Here is a 19,953-nt window from a genome sequence, read left to right on the forward strand (position 1 = left end):
GTTCATGTTTTGTCTTTCATGGAGACATTGGTCAGACTTTGTTCAGATGATGAGTTGGGTGTTGTAGTTAAATACCCAAAGAGGAACAGGTAAAGAACCAAAGCTCGGCTTTGCATCTTTCCCTCTCTCTCGTGATTCCTCTCTGCAACATTCAGGGTCTTTCACCATGGGTTTCCCAGTGGGTTACACAGAACTCTTCCTTCCAAAGCTACTTGTTCACACACTTTCCATCCTGGGATTCATTAGAAAACTCATATGCTGGCTGTTTCGATTAGTGGGTCTTGGAGATTTTCTCGATTCCGACATTGCTTGGCCTGACCGTCCTACCCATCTACCTGAATTTCACTCTGTATCTGCGGTTCTGATCAGAGAAATCCTACCTGTAGTGAAGTTCGAGGACTTGATCACCGCCGGCGAGGGCGAAACGCCGGACAGCTGTGCTGTCTGTCTCTATGAGTTCGAGGGCCGTGAAGAGATCAGACGTTTGACGAACTGCCGACACATCTTTCACCGGAGCTGCCTGGACCGTTGGATGGATCATGATCAGAAAACTTGTCCACTCTGTAGAACCCCATTCATTTCTGACGAGGTGCAGGAAGCGTTCAACGAGCGCCTCTGGGCTGCTTCCGGTATCCCTGATTTCTACAGCGAGTACTCTTCAGTTTCGGGTTTTTAGCTTTTGTTTTTTTCATTTTGAAGAAGAAGGTTGGGGACTGGGGGGGAGACTTAAAATGTACATAAAATGGGGCAATATCGGAGAAAGATTTGGTTTTTGTATACTCTTTCTTCTCAGAAATTTAGTTATCTTAAAAATTGTTCTATTAATTCATTTCATTCTCTCTTTGATAGACTAGACAAAAGGGCTAAATTTTTCCCAGTTTTGGCCGGATTCCGGCGGTCTTTCTTTTAACAATGACCGAGTTGGGTTTTCGAAGATCTAAAGTCTAAAATCGAAAGCGTATTAGCAGATCCTTCATCCATGGAAGAGCCAGGGATTGGTGAGCAGAAGAGGCACAGAAGTCCGAAATTCCGGATCAGAATGGTCGGTTGAGTAAGGATTTCTGAACATTGGGATTTGGGGAAGTCATTTAACAGGTTTAATCGGATCTTGTCTTCTATAAATGAAATTTGGTCTGGTACCTATAGAATTCTTTTCATCTTTGCCCTTTCCCTTTCGTTTCGTGCTTTGCTCATCTTGGGTTCTGACCTTGAAATTAAAGCGGCATGTGATACAGGGGATTTAGCGTTTTTCAGTCCTTGCTTTCGTCTTGTGAAGCAATTATGATCTTGTCTCTCTTTCTTCAATTCTTTGGTTCTTCTTCCTTTCCCGTTTGCCCTGCTATCGTTCCAAACAAAGCCAATCCCACCCTCACAGGAAAAAAAATTGAAAGACCCATGCCGACCGGTCAATCAGATCCATTATCTTCGGTCCATAAAAATCTGAAAGAAGTAAGAATCAGAATCGATCGAAACCTTAAAATTGGAATTGGAAAAATAAGTTTTAAGATTTTTTTTGGAATTTTTGATTCAATAAATTGGATCTTGCTGGCTAAGTGTGACTATGGTTGCCGGGTATTTGGGACTTGTCCATGCCGATACCAAAGGTGTCAATCCTAGATTCATCGGATCAAACCTAATTTTTTATTCTAATTATTAACGGGATAGGGCGGTACCGATTCCTATATGATTTTGGGTATTGTTGAAAAAGTAAAAGAACTTTAATGGTTCCTAATGAGATAGTTCTAGTATTAACTTTGTGAATTTTTTCATTATCATAAGATCTAAGGAGTCTTTTACTTTAGAAAGCAATCTAGAATATGAAACTATAATGAATTTTTCATGGTCTATCTTCTTCAAACTCCTAATTACATCAAATTACAGTTTATCCGATTCAGGTTAGTAGGTCCAAACTTCTGGTCATCGATTCCAAGCAAGCGATGCTAAGAGCATTGCATTTGTGAGTCACTAGTTATTAGCCGAGTCTTTAATGTGATTGGTCCACTTCGTTCTACAACTAAAAAGAAAAAATAAATCCAATTACCATGGTTTAATTCAAAGATCAATTATTTTCGATTTTCATCATTCTTACTGGATAGAGTTTTCATTCATCTATGGTGAAGAGAGAATCTTTTCACTTATGGGACACTCTTTTGATTAGACAAAAAAAATAATAATAATTGAGACGTAATTGTTGACAAAAAGAGAGAGAGAGTGAGAGAGAGACCGTTAATGATAATATTCATTCTTATAGGGCATCCAATCATTATATTAAATCACTATGAAAGAAGATATTCTCTCATTGACCTTGGGTGATGAAATACTTCAACCTTCTTATTTTTAAATCTATAATTAGTTAATGAGAAAGAGAATACCACTTGGTTGCACAGTGCATGCTGTCCCTGTGTCATGACACAAGGGCGTGCAAAAGGACCGCCACATCCCCTTGGAACCCCAGAAATGATCAGGGGTGCAGCAGTCATTTCGCATGCCCTTGTGTTAGGGCGCAAGGGTTGCGTGTCTAGCATGATCAGATGGCATTCTTTCTCCCTTAGTTAATTATTATTGTTTTTCTTGTGGGGTTAGTCAATGGAAGTCCTTGACCAGCAATGGTATTGTTGATAACTTAATCAAAAAGACCTATCAATCTCATGTATAACAGAATGATCAAATTCCACTCTTTGGCTCCATGAGCTTTGTATTCAGGATGTCTTACATTACTCACAAGTTAACTCTCAATAAATCATTTTATTATCAAAAAAAGAAAAAATGGAAGCCCTTGACAGCTCAGATAATTAACACGTTGCTTAAGTTTTGAAAGCATGTTCACATCATTAACTAATGTCATTGTAAGTATATTCACATCATTAACTACTCATGTCATAATCATGTGAATAATGTGAATTTATCAAGAAAAAAAATGATGTGAAATCTTATAAAACTTGAAATATGGTAGAAAAGTCAACTTTTTTATAAGAGAAAAATAAACTAATTGCTAAAAGGGGGACGTTAAGGGGGAAGTTTTCCTTCCCCATAAGGTGAGGTCAGCCATTAATCCATTATCCTAGGGTCATTAATGTCTAACCCCCCTATTGGACGAGCTCGATAATGCCTCTCTACTCTTGCACGATATCCTCTCAACACCCTCCACATCTATTGATCAAGGGATTCTCCTTTAATCGGTGGGTGTGGGAAAACTTTATCCTTGCTAAAAATGTGTTTTTATTTAGAAAACTATCTTCATTATTCAAATAAGAATGCAAAATATCCAAATTGGTCAAAACTATGTGACACTTGCTGCAAACGTTTAACAAAAAATTTTGGTTTCCATTATAACCCTCTTCAATGCCACCAAAAAAAAAAACAAAAACCATATGACACACAATCTATAAGTCAATTTCAGTCAAATATAGTGAGCCCATATGTTTGATGTTAGACTCTTCTTTCTTTTCTTTTTTTTTTTGGGGGGGGGGGGGGGGGGAGTGTGTTAAAGATTGAGGTTATATTTAAAATTTGATAAAAATGGATAATCCATTACCCATGTTTATCAAACAGTTGAAATGGTCAGCATATCCTTCCATAGTTTAACAATCGAAAATTAGCAAGAGATCGTAGCTGTCTGCGCTAGCAAGGGGATCAATGAGAGTGCACGTAAGAGTATCAATATAGATGCAAATTTTGATTTCATTAGAGGCAAGGTGGTAATTTTACAATCCTGTGTTTGGGTGGTTAATTAGGTTATTCATTCTTTTTGACAAAATATAGACATATTAAAATAGGCCATTGAGTACATGGATTTTATGGTTCATTGATTTTTGTCTAATTTCATCATAGATGACATTGGAACTGACCAGATTGATTAGCAATTTTTCTTAATTCAAATGTATATGACCAATTAATTAATCAGCTTAATTATGGTCCTGGCCCAAAAATAGTGGAACTGGCTAGGATTGTCCTAAAAATTCACAAGGATTCTTTTATACAGTAAATATGTCTCTAAGCAATCAGCATATACTACGTTTTCTCACATTAATTATTATAGTGCTTGTCTGGATGTGGGCTACGCATCACACACGACCAAGTAGTGTTCTTTCTCCTAAAAAATAATATGAGAAGGTGTAGGCTACCCCACTTGTTCAGCAAACCCTCTCCCCATTTCCACCACTCTCTACCCTTTCCCTTCTTTAATTTCTTGATTTATTTAAGGAGAAGTTTGTAAGTATCTAACTACTTGATTAGTTGAATTGAAAGTTAGGTGAGAGTGATGATCTAACTTCACTCATAATCTGGAGACTCTGGATTGGTGTTTGGTTTGGTGGTTTCTTTGAAGTTTCCATTGTTGTTTTATAGGAATCAGGTGAGATTGTTATTGTTGTTTATTAAGGGAATTCTCAACACTGTAGATGCTGTCATTTCATAACCCTAGATTTATGTATAAAATGGATAAGAGATAGGATTTTGTCTTATTGTTCTCTCACCCCTGTGTCTATCTCTATCTCTATCTCTATCTCTATCTCTCCTCCTCTGAAATGATCTCTCCGTCCCTGAGAATGATTCTATTTCAAAAGGGCAGTATCTATGGGCAGTATCTACACTCCCAGACAGAAAATTCCATTAGAACAAATAAACAGATTAATCAAAAGATTGGCTGGTACATTGCTTTGTGTTCAGCTCGTAGCCAAGGTTCTAAGTAATCGGGATTGGTCGTCATAGAATCAGTCGTTGCTGATTCTGATCCGAATCAAATTGAATACCAATTCGACCGATAAAAAATTGAATTAAAAAAATGGCTCGAATCGACAAAAGCGGATCCCGATTCCAGCCAATCCTTGTCCAGAAACTGCCCTAAATGATTTTATCTATACAATGTAAAATGACAAAAAGCACCATCAAATCTCCCTAGTTTCCACTATATCCTTTAAGTACCTGAAGGAGAAGAAATGAGGTTCTTATGGATCCGACTCTTCTCTAGGGAGCTCAACACCTAAGGAGTGCACAGGGGGGCATCCAAAGGTTGGGCTGTACCCCCATACATTTTGATACATATTTAGGGATGTGTGCATCATAATCCAACGGTTGGATGCTCCCTGAGCGTGCTGGGTTCCCTGGAGAGGAGCTCAATCCGGTTCTTATAGCGCTGATTCTCTTAAATGCCATTGGAGAGGATCTGGACACACGGTATTCCAAGTGCCGACCCCACCTCTCACGTTGACTTTTTAGCTTCAATATCTTCAGGGACACGTCATCATCTTTGTCTCTCTCTCTCACTCACCATTGACTACATTACTAGTTTACTACTCCTTCGTAGTTCGTAGTTCGTAGTTGACCATTTGCTTAAACCCCAAGATTTAACGTTTAGATCCACTGAATAGTTGCAGAGAAATCAAAATGTGAAGAACACAATCAAATCAACTCTCTCTCTCTCTCTCTCTTTGTTTCTGTGCTTTGGTCTGGTTGCTGAAATGTACATTTTTGGAAAAGGAAGGAAATCTAAATTAGGGCGGAAAGAGTTATTTCTCCTCTCGCTGCTTCTGTTGGTATCCTTCAATGCATCTGCTCTACCCTGTGCTGACAATCGATGCAAAACTGGAAACTGCAGCGACACAGGCGCTTGCTTTTGTAATCTCCCAGATCCTTCTACCATACTTGAAGGCGATAGATCATTTCTTGGGTACGAATGTCTCCCTATGATTTTTAGTGGTTAAAAAAAGGATAGATTTCAGATTGTTTCGGTTTTTTTTTCTTCAAATTTAATTGGGTATGGTTTCTTTTTTCGTTCGATCCAGGGGGAGGTTTTGCAATGAGGAGCAGATCATGTGTGATGGGACTAATTCGTCCTGGTGTGAACACGGGGCGACCTGCGATGAGATTGTTCATGGCGAGAATTACACCTGTAAGTGTCTTCCAGGATACTCTGGTATACACTGCGAGCACGTTGGGGCTCCCTGTGGTCGACTTTTCTGTTTTCATGAAGCAGAGTGCTTAGTTGAAGATGATGTGTGCGAGTGTCCACCAGATTGGAGAGGCAGCGTTGACTGCTCGTTACCTACCAGAACTGATACAGGTCTTTTCTTCTTTCTTTTTTTTCCGATTATCTTTCTCCTTCCCAATCCACAACATTCATAATTTTGTTAAAATGTGTTTTTGCTCTGTTTGGACTGTTTTATAGGTTCTATGAACTGATCTAATAGTACTTTCGAGTTAATAAATGAATCTTCAAAGGTTCACCCCCTTGTGCTGTCTTTGTCTGGCAGTAAAACCAATTTCTTTTTATGAATATTGGCTCAAAATGATGAGAAATTTTGGGAGAATGAGGGGTCGATTGAACTTATGGTCTTCATTTTCATTTCCTCTGTTCCCAGTCTAGATTTCCCATATCATTAATTAGACATTGAAAACTGCTCTCTTCTTCCTGTTCCAAATTCCAGATGCTCTATGTAGTTTTTACAAGACAATGGGGATTCTGGATATTGATTAATTTGAAAGTGCTCCTTGTTTTATATTCGTGATTCATTTTGTTTGGCCCTTGGTTTTCATTTCAAAATGGTATTATAGCTACTCTAGTTGTAGGCTTCATTTTCCATCAACAACTATGTACATGGTTTTAAATACTGTCACTTGGAAATCAACCTCTGGAAGTGTGAGTACCAAGTCTACAAGTCTTATTTTCTTTTCATTTCCTGTGACTTTGTGAAAGTCAAGGTCAATGTTTAGCATGGATCCTGGAAAATGGTGTAATGCATTCTTGTAAGTTTCCAATGTAGCTGAGATATACCTCAGTGAGTTGAGAATACAGAAGCTATGCTAGACCCTGGAAGGTTTTCTGTATGGACATTAGGTTCTGATACCATAATTTGTTTTGCACCCATTTCAGTATATAACTGTGTTTATCTTTCAAGCCCCGGGCAGTTTACAGCTCAGGTCTTCCTTGTTGCTCCTAGCTATATACATAAAGTTGCTTAGAAAGAAATGAATCTTAGAAATTTCTGATTTTCTGTATGTTTTTCAATAATATGTAAACATGCATGTGTTAGTCTTTTCTTGTGCACCCCCTCCCCCCTTTGACCTTTTATTCTGTTCTTTTCTTACTGTACATTATCATCTGCTGCAGAACCGACCACAAATTCAACCACTAAAGTGTTGACACATGCAGATGGTAAAAATAATACAAAGGTGTGCATGAATCATCACTCTCCAATTTGTTTGGTTTTGCTAGATTCATTGGGTGTGAGCCTCACCAACCACACCCCCCCCCCCCCCCCAAAAAAAAAAAAATGATGCAAAACTTTTTTTCCCCCTAAGAGTTAGAAATTAAACATTGGGGAATATTCTGATTAAATTTTGTGCAAGTTATAGAACTTGAAGGGACATTGGGAATGTAGGATTTATGCAAATCATATAGGATATTTTCCTAAAAGCAAGAAGTATAAGAGAAAGAAGTTAAAATAATGCCTCATAGGTATGCATGGTGTTTTTTGGACACTACAATAAGGAATCAAGTCCAAGTTACTCTGATGGATAATTTGGAAATACATCTACCCAATCACCTTTGCAAATATTTCTTTTTCTTTTCCACTATCTGTAATAGTTCTCATTTTATTTATGCAGCTCTTGTTTGTTTGTCAGTGTTTGCTTGTGAGTGTCTTTGTGAGAGACCATAATTTGACCACACATTGCAATGTACTAGCACCTTACTGACATCCCAGACAATTCCTTCATGGCAAGAGAAAATCTCAAGAACACTCAAAAGCTAAGACATTCAATCATGGTACCAAGCCTGGTCCTAACTCCTAACTGCTACTTGATAAGTGAAACTTTACCTACCCTTACTTATAAATACAAGATTTCAAGGAAATTTTACCTAGACAGCTTTCCTGAGCAGAAACTATTGAGAGACGAGGAGCTGCTTACATATGTTAGGACAATTGTCAATCTACCATCTAACTAAATTACGCACTGGTTATTATCCTAATCTGTAATTCAAACGATAAATGTCAACTGGGTGAGGGAATCCATATCAGACATATTTTCCATATTTAATCTTTATTTCACTATTTCATTTTTTTTTAATTCCAGCTTCGTGTTAAATTAGCACCTGTTCTCTTACTGGAGCACTTGTCATTCTTGTTCAGTGGCTTGCAGTTTCATTGGTCATTTCATGTACCATAGCAGCAGTTTCTATTGTTTCTATTTATGCTAAGAGATTCTCCAAGAAGAGAGGAGGGGAGGGTCCAAAGTTTCAAGAGTTGTCTCAAATTCAGACACATAACGTCTTCGATGATGATGAAGATGATTCATCTGTTTCAGAGGCATTTCTCAATGACAATGCACACATTTAGATTGTAATATTCAACGTTTAGAATCTCTAGAAGTTTGTGTTTGCTAGGTACGTCAGTTTTCTTGTATTTTATCATACTGTCATTTTGTTTGGTTTTGGAGATTATATAGTAAAAATTACATTTTTTTATTCAGAACTTTGATGCTACTGGGAATGATAAATGAGATTTTTGTGGCTCAGAACTATAAGGATATTTCAAATTGAGTACCTCATCCAATTCAAATGTGTTCTTTCTTCTGATTTTCTGGAGGCAAATTTTGTTTATTTAATCATTAATTCGTGAAGCAACTAAAATAAGACAGCAAAGTAGAAGCTGAAACCAAGAACAGGTCTAATCTCAAGAGCTTTAATGATCAATGTTGAGGGGATGATAGTGACAAATTGATTATGTAGAAAAGGTAGCAAAGAGGACAAATAGTTTTGATCAATGTATTTACCTAGGACAAAAAGACATGTCAGAATCAGAATCACAGCAGTACATATAGGTTCTAACTTCTATCCCTAATAAAAACAAAGCTCCTGCTACTTCAAACTGCCAAGGTCTCCTGGTGATTGTAGATTAGAAACTTATAGTATAACAAACAGCCATGATAGATATTCTTGGACAAGGAATTCTCTGCACATTTGAGGAAAGAACCATAAACATCCATCTAATCACTGATAACTAGTAGGATTAGGATTAAAAAATTCGTACATTCTTAGAACACTAATCGTCTGAGAAACCTAATGTCATGATTATTGATCACCATAATCATCTGCTTCATGATGATTATTGATCAATGATAGGAGAAGCTCTGTAAGTGTCAACTATATATGAAGAACAACATTTCATTCCTAAGCTCCATTTTTCTTTCTTATAAAAAATGAGTAGAAGTAAAACGAAGGTACAGCAAGATATTTTAATTCCAGAATTGTTTCATCAGAAGACTCAGAAATAAAAGGAGATTATGTAAAGTTTCATGGTGTGATCCATTATTTTATGCTCAGTTATATTCAGATACATTCCAATTTTAAAAGTTAAAACTGCAAAGAATCTGTAAACCATACTAACATGCAGAAATGGAAGGGGGGGGGGGGGGAAGTGGTAAAGATTAAGCTCTTGGACCTGTCCAAGTTTACAAAACCAGACTTGTTTGCACCTAAAAAAGTGCTTCAATTCTTGCATTTCCTGTTCTTACTGCTCATGAAAGAGAATTTCCAATGTAGAAGCAATGGATGTAATAAAAGAGGAAAGTGTTAAAAATGACCATGGAGTCCATTTTCGCTGCATTTATCTCGAATGTAAATTTTAACTTTGTCAGTTAAACTGGAATGGATTCTGAACCCCTATAAAAAGCTAAAGAATCAATTGTTTCAAAATCGCCCAGATTCAACCAATCTGCTCCGGATTACTTGAATCATGTGTCACACAAAAAATTAAATATTGCAAACGGGAAGATTAAAATGAAGCCTACCTTCTTCACTTTTCAAGTTCAGGGGTTCTTAAAAGAGGTTGGAACGCTTACAGTGACGGCCTGCTGGAGCTATGGGGTACCACTGAGAGATCAGATTATACACTCAAAATTAAAAAAATTATAATAATAAAAAACCCATCCGGATTTGTCATTTGCTTGCTTTGTTTAACCTTTCTAAACGACTGAATGTTCCGAGGATTGAATTGCCTTTATTAGAATTTAGCATTAATGTGTAAGAGGAGAATCCAAATACCAGAATCTGTAAGGTGTTGGGTGTAATTTTAGCTTATTGTCTTTCCAACTGAAAAATCTAATGTAGAAAATGGAGGGTGAGAAGAGGGAGGGACTGAATATTATTTATTGCAAGTACGAAGAAAATGATGTTTAGTTGTTTTGAAATGGATAGAAAAAAACAAAAACATAATAAGACAAAAGTTATAATGAAACCAATGATAAGTTTGTGGGTATTTTTCTCTGTTATTGTCTAATTTTTTTCTTACCAATTAAACACACCATGTAGCTTAATTATAATAATAGAAAGATAGAAAAAATAATGTGAGGCACATTTCAACTTTCATCCTTCGATTTAAAAAAACAGAAGAAAATTTCTACAGACAGGTAAAAAATGGTTGACAATATTTTTGGTTGGCTAGAAATGAAAATAAAAGAAAAAAAATAATAAAAAGACAAGCAATTATAAAATCATTGATGTATTAATTTATCTCTACTTTTTTTTTATTTTTTTCCCTTACCAACCAAACACACCTGAAGACCTAATTATGCTCAGAGGAGTGGAAAAACAACGTTAGACCTTTTTCAACTTTCGTCCTTCGTTTTAGATAAAAACAGAACAGGTCCTACATCCTGGAGGGCCAGAGGTTGGTTCTCCTCAGTAATAGATCCGAGGAAAATTATCCTCCCAGGTTCTCTGCCATGTACAGTTCCCTAGTGCCTCTAATAAGAGGGGGGTGGGGGGTGGGGCAATCAATGTGTTCAGACAGGGTATCAAGACAGGGTATCAGGTTGTCATTTCCACACCCCCTATGAGAGAAACCAGACGAACTGTACCAAGCAGGGAACCTGAGAGGATAAAGATCTGATTGTTTACCGTCAGTCATTTTCAGCCTGGTCTGAACAGTCCAACCAAGATTCGATCATCCAGTCCTTCAAAATAATGCAGCCAACCATACAAGAGGGTTGGGGGAAATGAAAAAAGAACTAAGTCAACCATATGCTTTCAAACAAAACCGAAGTTTATTATTACAAACTAAAATCATCCACAAAGAAACTGTCAACATAATTTCACAAGTAAAAGCTAAAATGTTCAGTCGACTAAAATATGTTTATCTACACAAACAGGCATATGTATGGATCATCTGTACCCATAAAACCCATTCTTCCTAGAAAAATAGATCAATAAACTCACTCTAGAGATCTCCCAAAGCAAAATATATAAACCCCATGTCAGAGGTTCATGAATGATTTTACTAGTTTATGTCCCTATTTGCATCATAATCGAGATCACTTGGGATAACCTTGAGGTGGATAACCAGCAGGAGGGTAACCTTGCCCCTGTGGAGGAGGCGGATACCCATAGGGCTGCCCGTACATTGGCTGAGGTGGATAACCGACTGGAGGAGGAATTGGCTGATCTATACGCGACATCTGCTGAAACGGAGGCACAGCCATCACTGGTTGTGGTCCAAACTTCCCATCTCTTTTATCCATTTCAACCTTATGCTGTGTCTGCAATACTCAGAAATGACATCAGTAAAGTCAATAAAAAGAGAAAAACTACGACAAGTGAATTACTAGATAATTGGCTTGAGTGGCTTGATTCTGCACATACCTGCATACACGCACAAACCCTGGAGAAACAATACCAATCAATCAAATCAATAAGAAATCCTATTACCATCAGCACTGGCATGTGTAAAGAAAAGGGCAGAATGGACTTACGTGCAATAAACAAAATCAGACAAACAGTTTAAAATCTGAGAAGCTTCTTGGAGTTCACTACTTCCAACAATCATCGCAATGATGGAAAATATGCATGCGATTTGTGAGAGGCAGAACATGAAACCCTATCGTAACAAAGTGTAATGAGTTCAACACATGCAAAAATATGTCCAAGCACAGAGCAAGCACGAGAGAGAGAGAGAGAGAGTACAATAATGCAGTTGTCGCATTGTGTTGTTTGTATGTTGAACTCATCTTGCAACAGGAAACGTGTTGATGCAACTGAATTTCCAAAGCAGCAGAAGACCTGAACAAAAAAAACAAAGATGTGCAAAGATAAACAAAAAACATATTACCACATGTACATCCATAAAGTAGTCGGGAAAAAGAAGAGAGGTGGATACAAAACATAGAAAAAGAAAAACCAAGTCTGAAATCAATTAAATGTTATACCTCAGTTGCGAGGCAAAATTCGGGGCACTTGCTTTCTCCACACTTACCACTACATGGCACATAACCAGCACAGCAAATATATCTACAGAAAACAAGTTTGCAGGTTTCATGCAATGTGATCACTACAGTTCTTATTGAAATTAAACTTTAAAGAAGGTAAAACATTGATTACCTTGACATATCATTGTAAAGAGCTCGTTTGCGGAGCAAGTATGATACACATGGCCCACTACAGTGAAAACACAAAATGATAGAAATTTCTTAAATAAAAATTCAAGTGAAGACTTGATATAATAAAACAATTGAATTGAAGACATACATATCAGTCATTACTCCACTAATTTTAACATAAAAAACACCAAAAAGTGTGTAGCATTGATATTTTCATTGCAAAAGCCAGAATCCAGGATTGTAGTAAATGCTTAAATATTTCAAGAGAAGTGGAAAAATTAGGAGCTGCAACCTCAAAAAAAAGTATGATTAGAGAGATCTAGTAGAAGGTTGGCAAGCTAAAGAACAGAATCACATTCAAGACAATACCACAATCAGGAATCTCCACTAGTTTTCCAACATTTAATGTATGGAAGAAAGTTTCTTGTCTGGAAATGTGGCTCCCACGCCTGCACCTTTGTGTCCACGGTTCCTAATCCCTGGATCGGTCTCGGGATCGGTCAGGACTGATACCGATCCGGATCGATAAAAATTAGTCAGTATCGGTAAAAAATACCCATAAATTGGATTTCGATGGATCGGCAGGTTTTGTAATATTGGCTCGGGTTGGCCATTATTAGCCAGATCAGTTCAGACCATTATTGGCCATAATAATATTAAAATATTAAGAAAATTAAAAGTAGAATGAAAAATTCCAGCCACACTTGTGCAAGTCTTTCTCCTCCTCCCCTATAAAATGACCTCACAAACCCCTATCGATTGAACCAAAGGTGGGGGGGGCTGATTGGATCTCACACAGGCATAGGAGCCAGGTTTCCGGGACAGAGAACACTTCCCCTTAATTTACTTAGCGTTGTCATTCAAGAAGCAACCTATATGTGCCCAGAAATCTACCCTTCAAGGAGACATGGTAAATCCCAATATTATCCCTGACCAAATTCACTCCTGGGAGTACCTATGCTTCATAAACCTCTTCAATACTTATTCGCTGTAAACAAGACAACTAGGTTGCTTTCCCAACCATTTGCAATCCAATATTCCACTTGCTCACTCCTCTCCCATCCATTTCCGTATCAGTTGAACACTCGAGAAGGGCAATGTTCATCAATGTTGTCGATCTTCAAAAAATCACAGCAGTCTTTTTTGGCTTTCAATAAAGATGGGCAAAATAAAAAGAGTGCGATCAAATGATACTTCGAGAAAATTTCCCAACCTTACAAAAGGAAGTCTATAAATATCAAACTTCCAAGCAATAAAGACAAGGACATGAATAGCGAAGGGTGCAAGAAGCCAAGCCAAACTTGCTGTAGTTAAAACCTTCCCCACCTGAAGAGCAAACTCTTGGCAAAGCCAAATCTCATATTGGAAACCACTTCAAACATCCAGATCAAATTTAGGTGGGTAATTCATGGGCAATTTGGAGAGTTTTAAAAGACTTCAAGCATTCAACCTTACAGTGCCTTAGCTAACATCTTGATCAAAGCCTTCATATTTTAATGACAAAAAGAATGGGGGAAAATGATAATGATTCACTACTTAAACTCTTAACTCAATCATGAAGGGTCTGTGGTCCAACGATGAGAACAGAGAAAGCAGCTGATGGGTGGAATGTATTAAAGAGAACCCCCATCAATGAGAAGAAGGTTGATAATTAACATATAACATTACTCTTTCATGAATCAAATATTTCTTCTCAATATCAGTAAAAAGAGGGGGGGAGGGGAAAAAATAACAAGGCAAAGAAGCCAACTTAATTTTACCTGACAAGCTCAACCTGAAATATTCATCGGCAAAGTTAATTTCACTTTTAAAGTAGAACATATTGTTATAGAATCCAATGAAAAAGTAATACACATTGCATATAAGAAAGGGGTTAAAGAAGCATCCTTATTCTCAAGACAAGTTTGCCAAAGAATGCCAGCAATCAATTTCTCACTGCATTAACTGTGAAGGCACAACACAAGGGGAATATTAAGGATGGGAAATTACAAACGATGTAAAAAGGAGGATAGAGAGTTGTACACACTGGTGGAGGGCCGGTGAGAGAAACTAATGTAATTCTAGATTGGTAGGAGACCAACTAGAACCAATAACCGGGATCTGCTAAGGGTTATGGGGATCGGGCTAAGTTAAAGTAGGTAAAATTCTGAAATTAGTATTAGGGTTAGATGGGATCTAGGGTTTGAATGTAAGGTTAGATTAGATTGGCAAAGGGAAGTCTTCCAATGAAGGTCCTGAGATGTTTTATGGAAGTTGGGTAGGTAAACAAAAGTGATTATTAGATTAGGGTTTGGGTTTCTGGGTTTTGGGAAAATGAGATGTGGGAGAATCTAGGGTTTATAGTGATCACCTAGGGTTGGAACCAGGATCGAGTCTACCTTATGGTGTAGGGGAATGATCGAACCTGGAAAGGTTGGGTTTTGATGAGGGAATTGGGCTGGACAGGTTTTAGGGTATGGGAATGGAGTTCGGATATGGGGAATGTTAAGGTTAGGTTTTAGAGGGTTAGAAAAAGAAGGGTTTGGGGATGGGGATGTGAACTTACTTGTTAGTTTGGGGATCCTTGAGCTTGAAGCAGATAACAGCAACTTAATTAAATCTTCAACTATCGACTATGGTAGAATTGAAGTAGCTTGAATACTTGAATGCAGATCGATGGAGAGAGAGGCAGTGAAGGCTATCTCAGCCTGGGTATCTCACCCTCACAGCCTATCTCAGGACAGTACCAATTTGCAAAGCAAAATTCTTATTCATTAAATCGTGGGAGGCTCTCAAGAGCTCTTACATATATATAGCCTTAAGACTGGACAGAATTCAGACTCTAACTATGACTAACTTAGCTAGGACTCATAATTGAACAAGGAATACTAACTAGGACTTCTAACTAGGATTCAAACTTGCACTAGGAATCCCAATTAGAATTACAATTCAAATAAAGACTTGACTAAATATAATAACAAACTAAAAGCCCACAATTTTAACTGTCGGTGTAGGGATTCCCCTACACCTACCCAATGGCTACTCATGCTGGTGTAGGGAAGAATCCCTACACCTGTGGCTGTTTTTAGACAGCCAATTTACATCAGAAACGGAAAGCTAACTCAGAGTTGCAGGGGAGAGGTGGAATCACATAATCACACACCCACGTTGAGCAACCCAAACACTTCTCTATTTTCAAATATGTCTCTTTCGTTGGGTACAAGCAAGTATATAAAGAGAAAAATAAAGACTCCAAACTAGACTCTAAACTCGGAACCACGCCGAGGTGGAAAATATGGCCAGTTAGGTCATGAAGATGCCATAGATGAACCACTCGCTTGTGGTTTGCCTAATGACTTTTCCTGGGGAGAAGACTTGCTGACTAGAACTATCACTCCTAGGAAAAGTATTTGAAAAAGTACATCGAGTGTATGGTCGCTTTAGACTTTCTTCTACCTAATATGCCACCTGTACAACATCCTCCATCATAGGCAGCCTACTAGATACTATTGCAACATTGATCTGAGGGTGTAAACCATTGCGAAATTGTGCCACCAATACCTCTTCGTCCCACTCAAAATCAGATCAAGTAGCTAATAGAAAAACCTGGCGACATACTCATCAACTAACACGGTTTCCAATCTCAACTGTGCAACGTGAAATGCATGCACTGCTTATAGTCGGTAGGCAAGGATCTCCGGTTCATAGCTACACTCATATCAGCCCAAGTAGTGACTAACCCAATGCCTCGAGTACAATTCTATTGTTGGTACTTGATCCACCAGATTCGAGTCGTGCCTTTTAGCTTAGTCTCTGCAAATAAGATCTTTTTGGCCTCAATCAACCTGTACAATACGAAAAAGATCTCCAAACTGTGAACCCAGCCATCTTTGCTCCTCTTTCAGATCCAACAAAAAAAGGTATTGGGCTGTTATCACCATAAAAATCGAGGGCATCCAGCTTTGCTCCTCTTTCAGCTCCATAAAGAGGATCATCATATCGACCAACTCCATATGGCGGTGGTGGCGTAACTTGAGATGGACCCTGTCGAATGAAGTTGGAAAAATCCCCAGATTGCATGGGACTCATTCCGCTATCAGAAGCCACCAGTCAGTCTATAGAAGCTTGCATGGATGCTATCATTGTTTGGATAGAACTGACAACTGTGTTGAGGGTATCATCAACAAGATCTATGAGGTTGGCAATCTCCATCCTACTTGCATCTTTATAGGAATTTAGCTCTTCGAGAATCTCACTATTGGCCACCATGATTAGGATATGGATAGAATTCCAAATTGGTGGCGATCCCGGGGTTCGGAAAACCTATTCGGAATCACCATGGGCACACACAAAGAATAGAAACTCAAATCAAAGTGTAGTGGCAAAACAATAAATAATTAAAGCTAATAAACAAAATGACAGTATTGTAAATAGGTGGAATCTTGAAGGATTATTAAGGTAGGCTAAAGAAAATAAATGAGTAGAAGAGAAGATATGAGAAGGAAGGACCAAAGGGTAAACTGGGTATATTAAAAATTAAAGGGTTTTATGGAAATTAAATTGAAGAGGAAGGGTAAAGTTGGAGGGAGAAACAAAAGGATAAATAAGAAGGGGGTAGATTGGTCCTTAGAGCATTTTAATACAGTCATAACTAGGGGGAAGGAGAGATGGATCGTCTCCCACCTTTGGAAATAGAACCAGCGCAGAAATTCAACTTCGACATGGAGGGGTGCTACGATACGAGGAAGCTGACCAGGGAGGACTACGACTTCGAAGAACCAGGAATGAGTTTGTTATCTCTCTCTCTCTAGATGGTGGAACCCTATGGGGGGGGGGGGCTCGATCAATGTCACAGAGAGAGAAGAAAGGAAGATAAGGGGGTCAAGGGTGTTGTTGAGGCGCTGGAGATGGGAGGGGTTGCTCCAAGAATCGAAGGGAGGGGTGGGAGTATGTAGTTGAGGAGGTTAGGCCGTTAGGGTATCAGACGACACAGGTGGGTTGGAGAGTGATAGCGTAAGAGGAGGGGAAAGAAGGAACTGAACAAGGTAAGGAAGGAAGTGAGAGAGACCAAGTTCTCTATTCATTTGTGTGTGTGTGTGTGTGTTTTGGATCTCAACTCTCGGCAAAGTATGGAAGGGAGAGGGGGAATCACAATCACACACCCCATGTTGAGCAACCCAAAGACTTCTATATTTTCAAATCTGTCTTGTTGGGTACATGCAAGTATATAAAGAGAAAACAAAAACCTCTCTCTCTACAAAACATGAATAAAAGACATAGAAAGTAATTAAATTTCTACCAGCCCTTATTAGACCAAAAACCAGGTTGGGTCGGTTCCGTCTGGGTTTGGGTTTCCAAACCCGGTCATACTTGTACAACCAGGCAAGTGCTACAGCATCACACACTCCAACAAGATGGTCAGTTCCTCCAAAATGGGAGAGGAAAGTGCAGTCCAGACATTCAAAGTTTAAAACAATGCATTAGTTTCGAATTTCAAGACTTAAGGTCAGATTTCCTACCAGAAGGATAGTTAACACAGAATATAGAACATAAAAAAATTCAGATGAAAACATGAAAATGCATTGTTGTATAAAAACATTAAGATGAAAACATGAAAATGCATTGTTGTACATGCACCATGGGGCTTGGCATCAGCACCCCCATCCTTTTTCTGAAACCATGTATTTGTTTTAGAGGGGGGTGGAGGAGGAGCTTGAACGCATTGATTTTGGAATGGTAATCAGAATTATTCAATTACTGCTCCAATGAGGCAAGGGAAATGGGTTCAGAGCAGGATTTCTCTTACCCAACCATTGGTAGGAAATTAGTTCCATCTCTTCCTTCCTATTTAGAAGAATGAGAATGTGTGTGTGGTCATCTATTACAGAAATGAAATTTGGTTAGAATATTATTTAAGATTATTTGGAATTTCAGAGTTTTGAACCTTAACACTTTGAGATTGAAAGTTTAAATAAGGTGTATTGAAATATAAATTGTATTCCATAGGCAATATATGTCTTCATTTGACTTTCCATATTAAGTACATACAAAGGCTTTTAATGGTCAGCATCCTTGGGTCCTTTAACACACTTGTACTTAACAAGAAAAAGAAGAAAAAAATAACAACAAATGTTACATTCATAATATACCTCGAACAAATTCATATCTTATAATTGATTGTTGATGTATATTTTAATCAAGAACTCCCATGGCCACTATAATCCAGACAAGACAAACCAACTTTACATGAGAACAAGTGGAATCTGTTATGAACAAGAAAATGCTAAACTCCTTCAGTCTAAGCATGAAAATGCACATATCGTGAATCACAACGAAAAAGAAGAAGCACATACAATACCATCTTCAGACTAAGCAAACATGGAGAAGCAAATGCAATAATTACTAAAACACATACTGTGGTTGGTGGGCTTGACCCATGGATTAAGTGTTCAAAGGAAGCAGGAAGCTACTAACAGAGCATTGTTCGTCTACACATCATGAACCACAACAAAAAGAAGCACATACAATACCATCTTCAGACTAAGCAAACATGGAGAAGCAAATGCTATAACTACTAAAACACATAATCTGGTGGGTGGGCTTGAACCATGGTTTAAGTGTTCAAAGGAAGCTACTAGCAGAGCATTGTTCGTCTACACATCATGAACCACAACAAAAAGAAGAAGCACATACAATTCCATCTTCAGACTAAGCAAACATGGAGAAGCAAATGCTATAACTACTAAAACACATAATGTGGTGGGTGGGCTTGACCCATAAATTAAGTGTTCAAAGGAAGCTACTAGCAGAGCATTGTTCGTCTACACAACAAAGCAAAAAAGACTATTACGAGGAACCAGGAAAATTCGTCTGAATTTCCCAAGGAATAAGCAAATCTGAACACCACATCGAGGAGACCAAGACCATAAACAATAAGACAACATCCACATAGAGGCACTGTTTGGGTATGGATTACAAATGATTCCTTCTTAGGTTTGAACATTTACACTTCCCTTCCCTTTAACTTCCATCACAACCAAAACGGAGCCTCTGAAGGATATTGACAGAGTCAAACCCCACCCGTACCAAGTCAAACAACTCTAATCTTTTCAAACATGAAAGCAAGAATGACAGATCTCGAAAAACCAAAGATATGAGAAAGTATTTGTCCACAAAATCACATATTAGGCTAAGAAACGACAAATGGCAAGGGGAAACAGAGCTAAATTTCACACAAAACGAAAGTTATAGACCAGATCAGAATGCATACCACCACAACGCAAAGCAGCAATCTGCAAATAAGAAAGCAGAAGGAAGATCTTGATTAGTTATGTATTGAGAAAGGCAGTCAAATGAGAAAAAGGTAGTCAAAACCGAAAGGTTTTAAAGAGAGAAGAAAATGGAAAATATATGAATACTACTTACAAGGAGTATCTGCTTGAATTGTACTCATGAGATCGGTGTGCCAGAGATTCCGGTAATTCTGTCGGGCCTGCATCTTCTCCAAATACTCCTGCGACACCATGGTTGCTACCTGCTAAGCACCTTCTTCTTGCCAAAGGGGAAAAAAGGGTTCTTTTAGGTTTCAGAGAAGATCTGTGA

At 38.1% G+C, this 19,953-nt stretch overlaps 3 protein-coding genes and 1 long non-coding RNA gene across 5 annotated transcripts; 3 read left to right on the forward strand and 1 right to left on the reverse strand.

Moving 5' to 3' along the window:
• Positions 1-2,822, forward strand: LOC122664570 (brassinosteroid-responsive RING protein 1-like). 2 transcript variants are annotated; one of them, XM_043860445.1, is made up of 3 exons: positions 1-681; positions 2,474-2,475; positions 2,810-2,822. In XM_043860445.1, the coding sequence occupies exon 1, from the start codon at positions 167-169 to the stop codon at positions 674-676; it is 510 nt and encodes a 169-aa protein (XP_043716380.1). In that variant the 5' UTR covers positions 1-166; the 3' UTR covers positions 677-681; positions 2,474-2,475; positions 2,810-2,822. The 2 variants fall into 2 exon arrangements, with proteins under 2 accessions (XP_043716380.1, XP_043716378.1); XM_043860443.1 differs by lacking the exons at positions 2,474-2,475; positions 2,810-2,822 and adding an exon at positions 722-829 and having other exon boundaries at positions 1-687.
• A 2,441-nt stretch (positions 2,823-5,263) lies between these two features.
• LOC122664568 (protein crumbs homolog 1-like) lies at positions 5,264-8,552 on the forward strand. The gene is made up of 4 exons (XM_043860441.1): positions 5,264-5,668; positions 5,784-6,061; positions 7,109-7,170; positions 8,130-8,552. The coding sequence occupies exons 1-4, from the start codon at positions 5,460-5,462 to the stop codon at positions 8,334-8,336; spliced, it is 756 nt and encodes a 251-aa protein (XP_043716376.1). The 5' UTR covers positions 5,264-5,459; the 3' UTR covers positions 8,337-8,552.
• Positions 8,553-11,095: 2,543 nt separating this feature from the next.
• On the reverse strand, positions 11,096-19,953 carry LOC122664569. The gene is made up of 8 exons (XM_043860442.1): positions 19,777-19,953; positions 19,622-19,643; positions 12,374-12,430; positions 12,202-12,283; positions 11,960-12,055; positions 11,749-11,873; positions 11,639-11,657; positions 11,096-11,535 (listed from the first exon to the last, which is right to left on the reverse strand). The coding sequence occupies exons 1-8, from the start codon at positions 19,874-19,876 to the stop codon at positions 11,311-11,313; spliced, it is 726 nt and encodes a 241-aa protein (XP_043716377.1). The 5' UTR covers positions 19,877-19,953; the 3' UTR covers positions 11,096-11,310.
• On the forward strand, positions 14,244-17,879 carry LOC122664571. The gene is made up of 2 exons (XR_006333355.1): positions 14,244-14,390; positions 17,739-17,879. It is a non-coding gene; the product is annotated as an uncharacterized LOC122664571 (long non-coding RNA).

Source organism: Telopea speciosissima, chromosome 6 (genome assembly GCF_018873765.1).
Source record: "Telopea speciosissima isolate NSW1024214 ecotype Mountain lineage chromosome 6, Tspe_v1, whole genome shotgun sequence".
NCBI lineage: Eukaryota > Viridiplantae > Streptophyta > Magnoliopsida > Proteales > Proteaceae > Telopea > Telopea speciosissima.

Bases quoted from the DNA above. Each gene is read 5' to 3' on its own strand.
- LOC122664568 (XM_043860441.1), top strand. From the start codon at position 5,460: ATGTACATTTTTGGAAAAGGAAGGAAATCTAAATTAGGGCGGAAAGAG. The intron at 5,669-5,783 runs GTACGAATGTCT...CGTTCGATCCAG, and splicing joins GGCGATAGATCATTTCTTGG to GGGGAGGTTTTGCAATGAGG. The intron at 7,171-8,129 runs GTGTGCATGAAT...ATTCTTGTTCAG, and splicing joins ATGGTAAAAATAATACAAAG to TGGCTTGCAGTTTCATTGGT.
- LOC122664570 (XM_043860445.1), top strand. From the start codon at position 167: ATGGGTTTCCCAGTGGGTTACACAGAACTCTTCCTTCCAAAGCTACTT.
- LOC122664569 (XM_043860442.1), bottom strand. From the start codon at position 19,876: ATGGTGTCGCAGGAGTATTTGGAGAAGATGCAGGCCCGACAGAATTAC. The intron at 12,431-19,621 runs GTATGCATTCTG...TTTTCACTGTAG, and splicing joins TGCTGCTTTGCGTTGTGGTG to TGGGCCATGTGTATCATACT. The intron at 12,056-12,201 runs GTATAACATTTA...TTTTTTGTTCAG, and splicing joins AATTTTGCCTCGCAACTGAG to GTCTTCTGCTGCTTTGGAAA.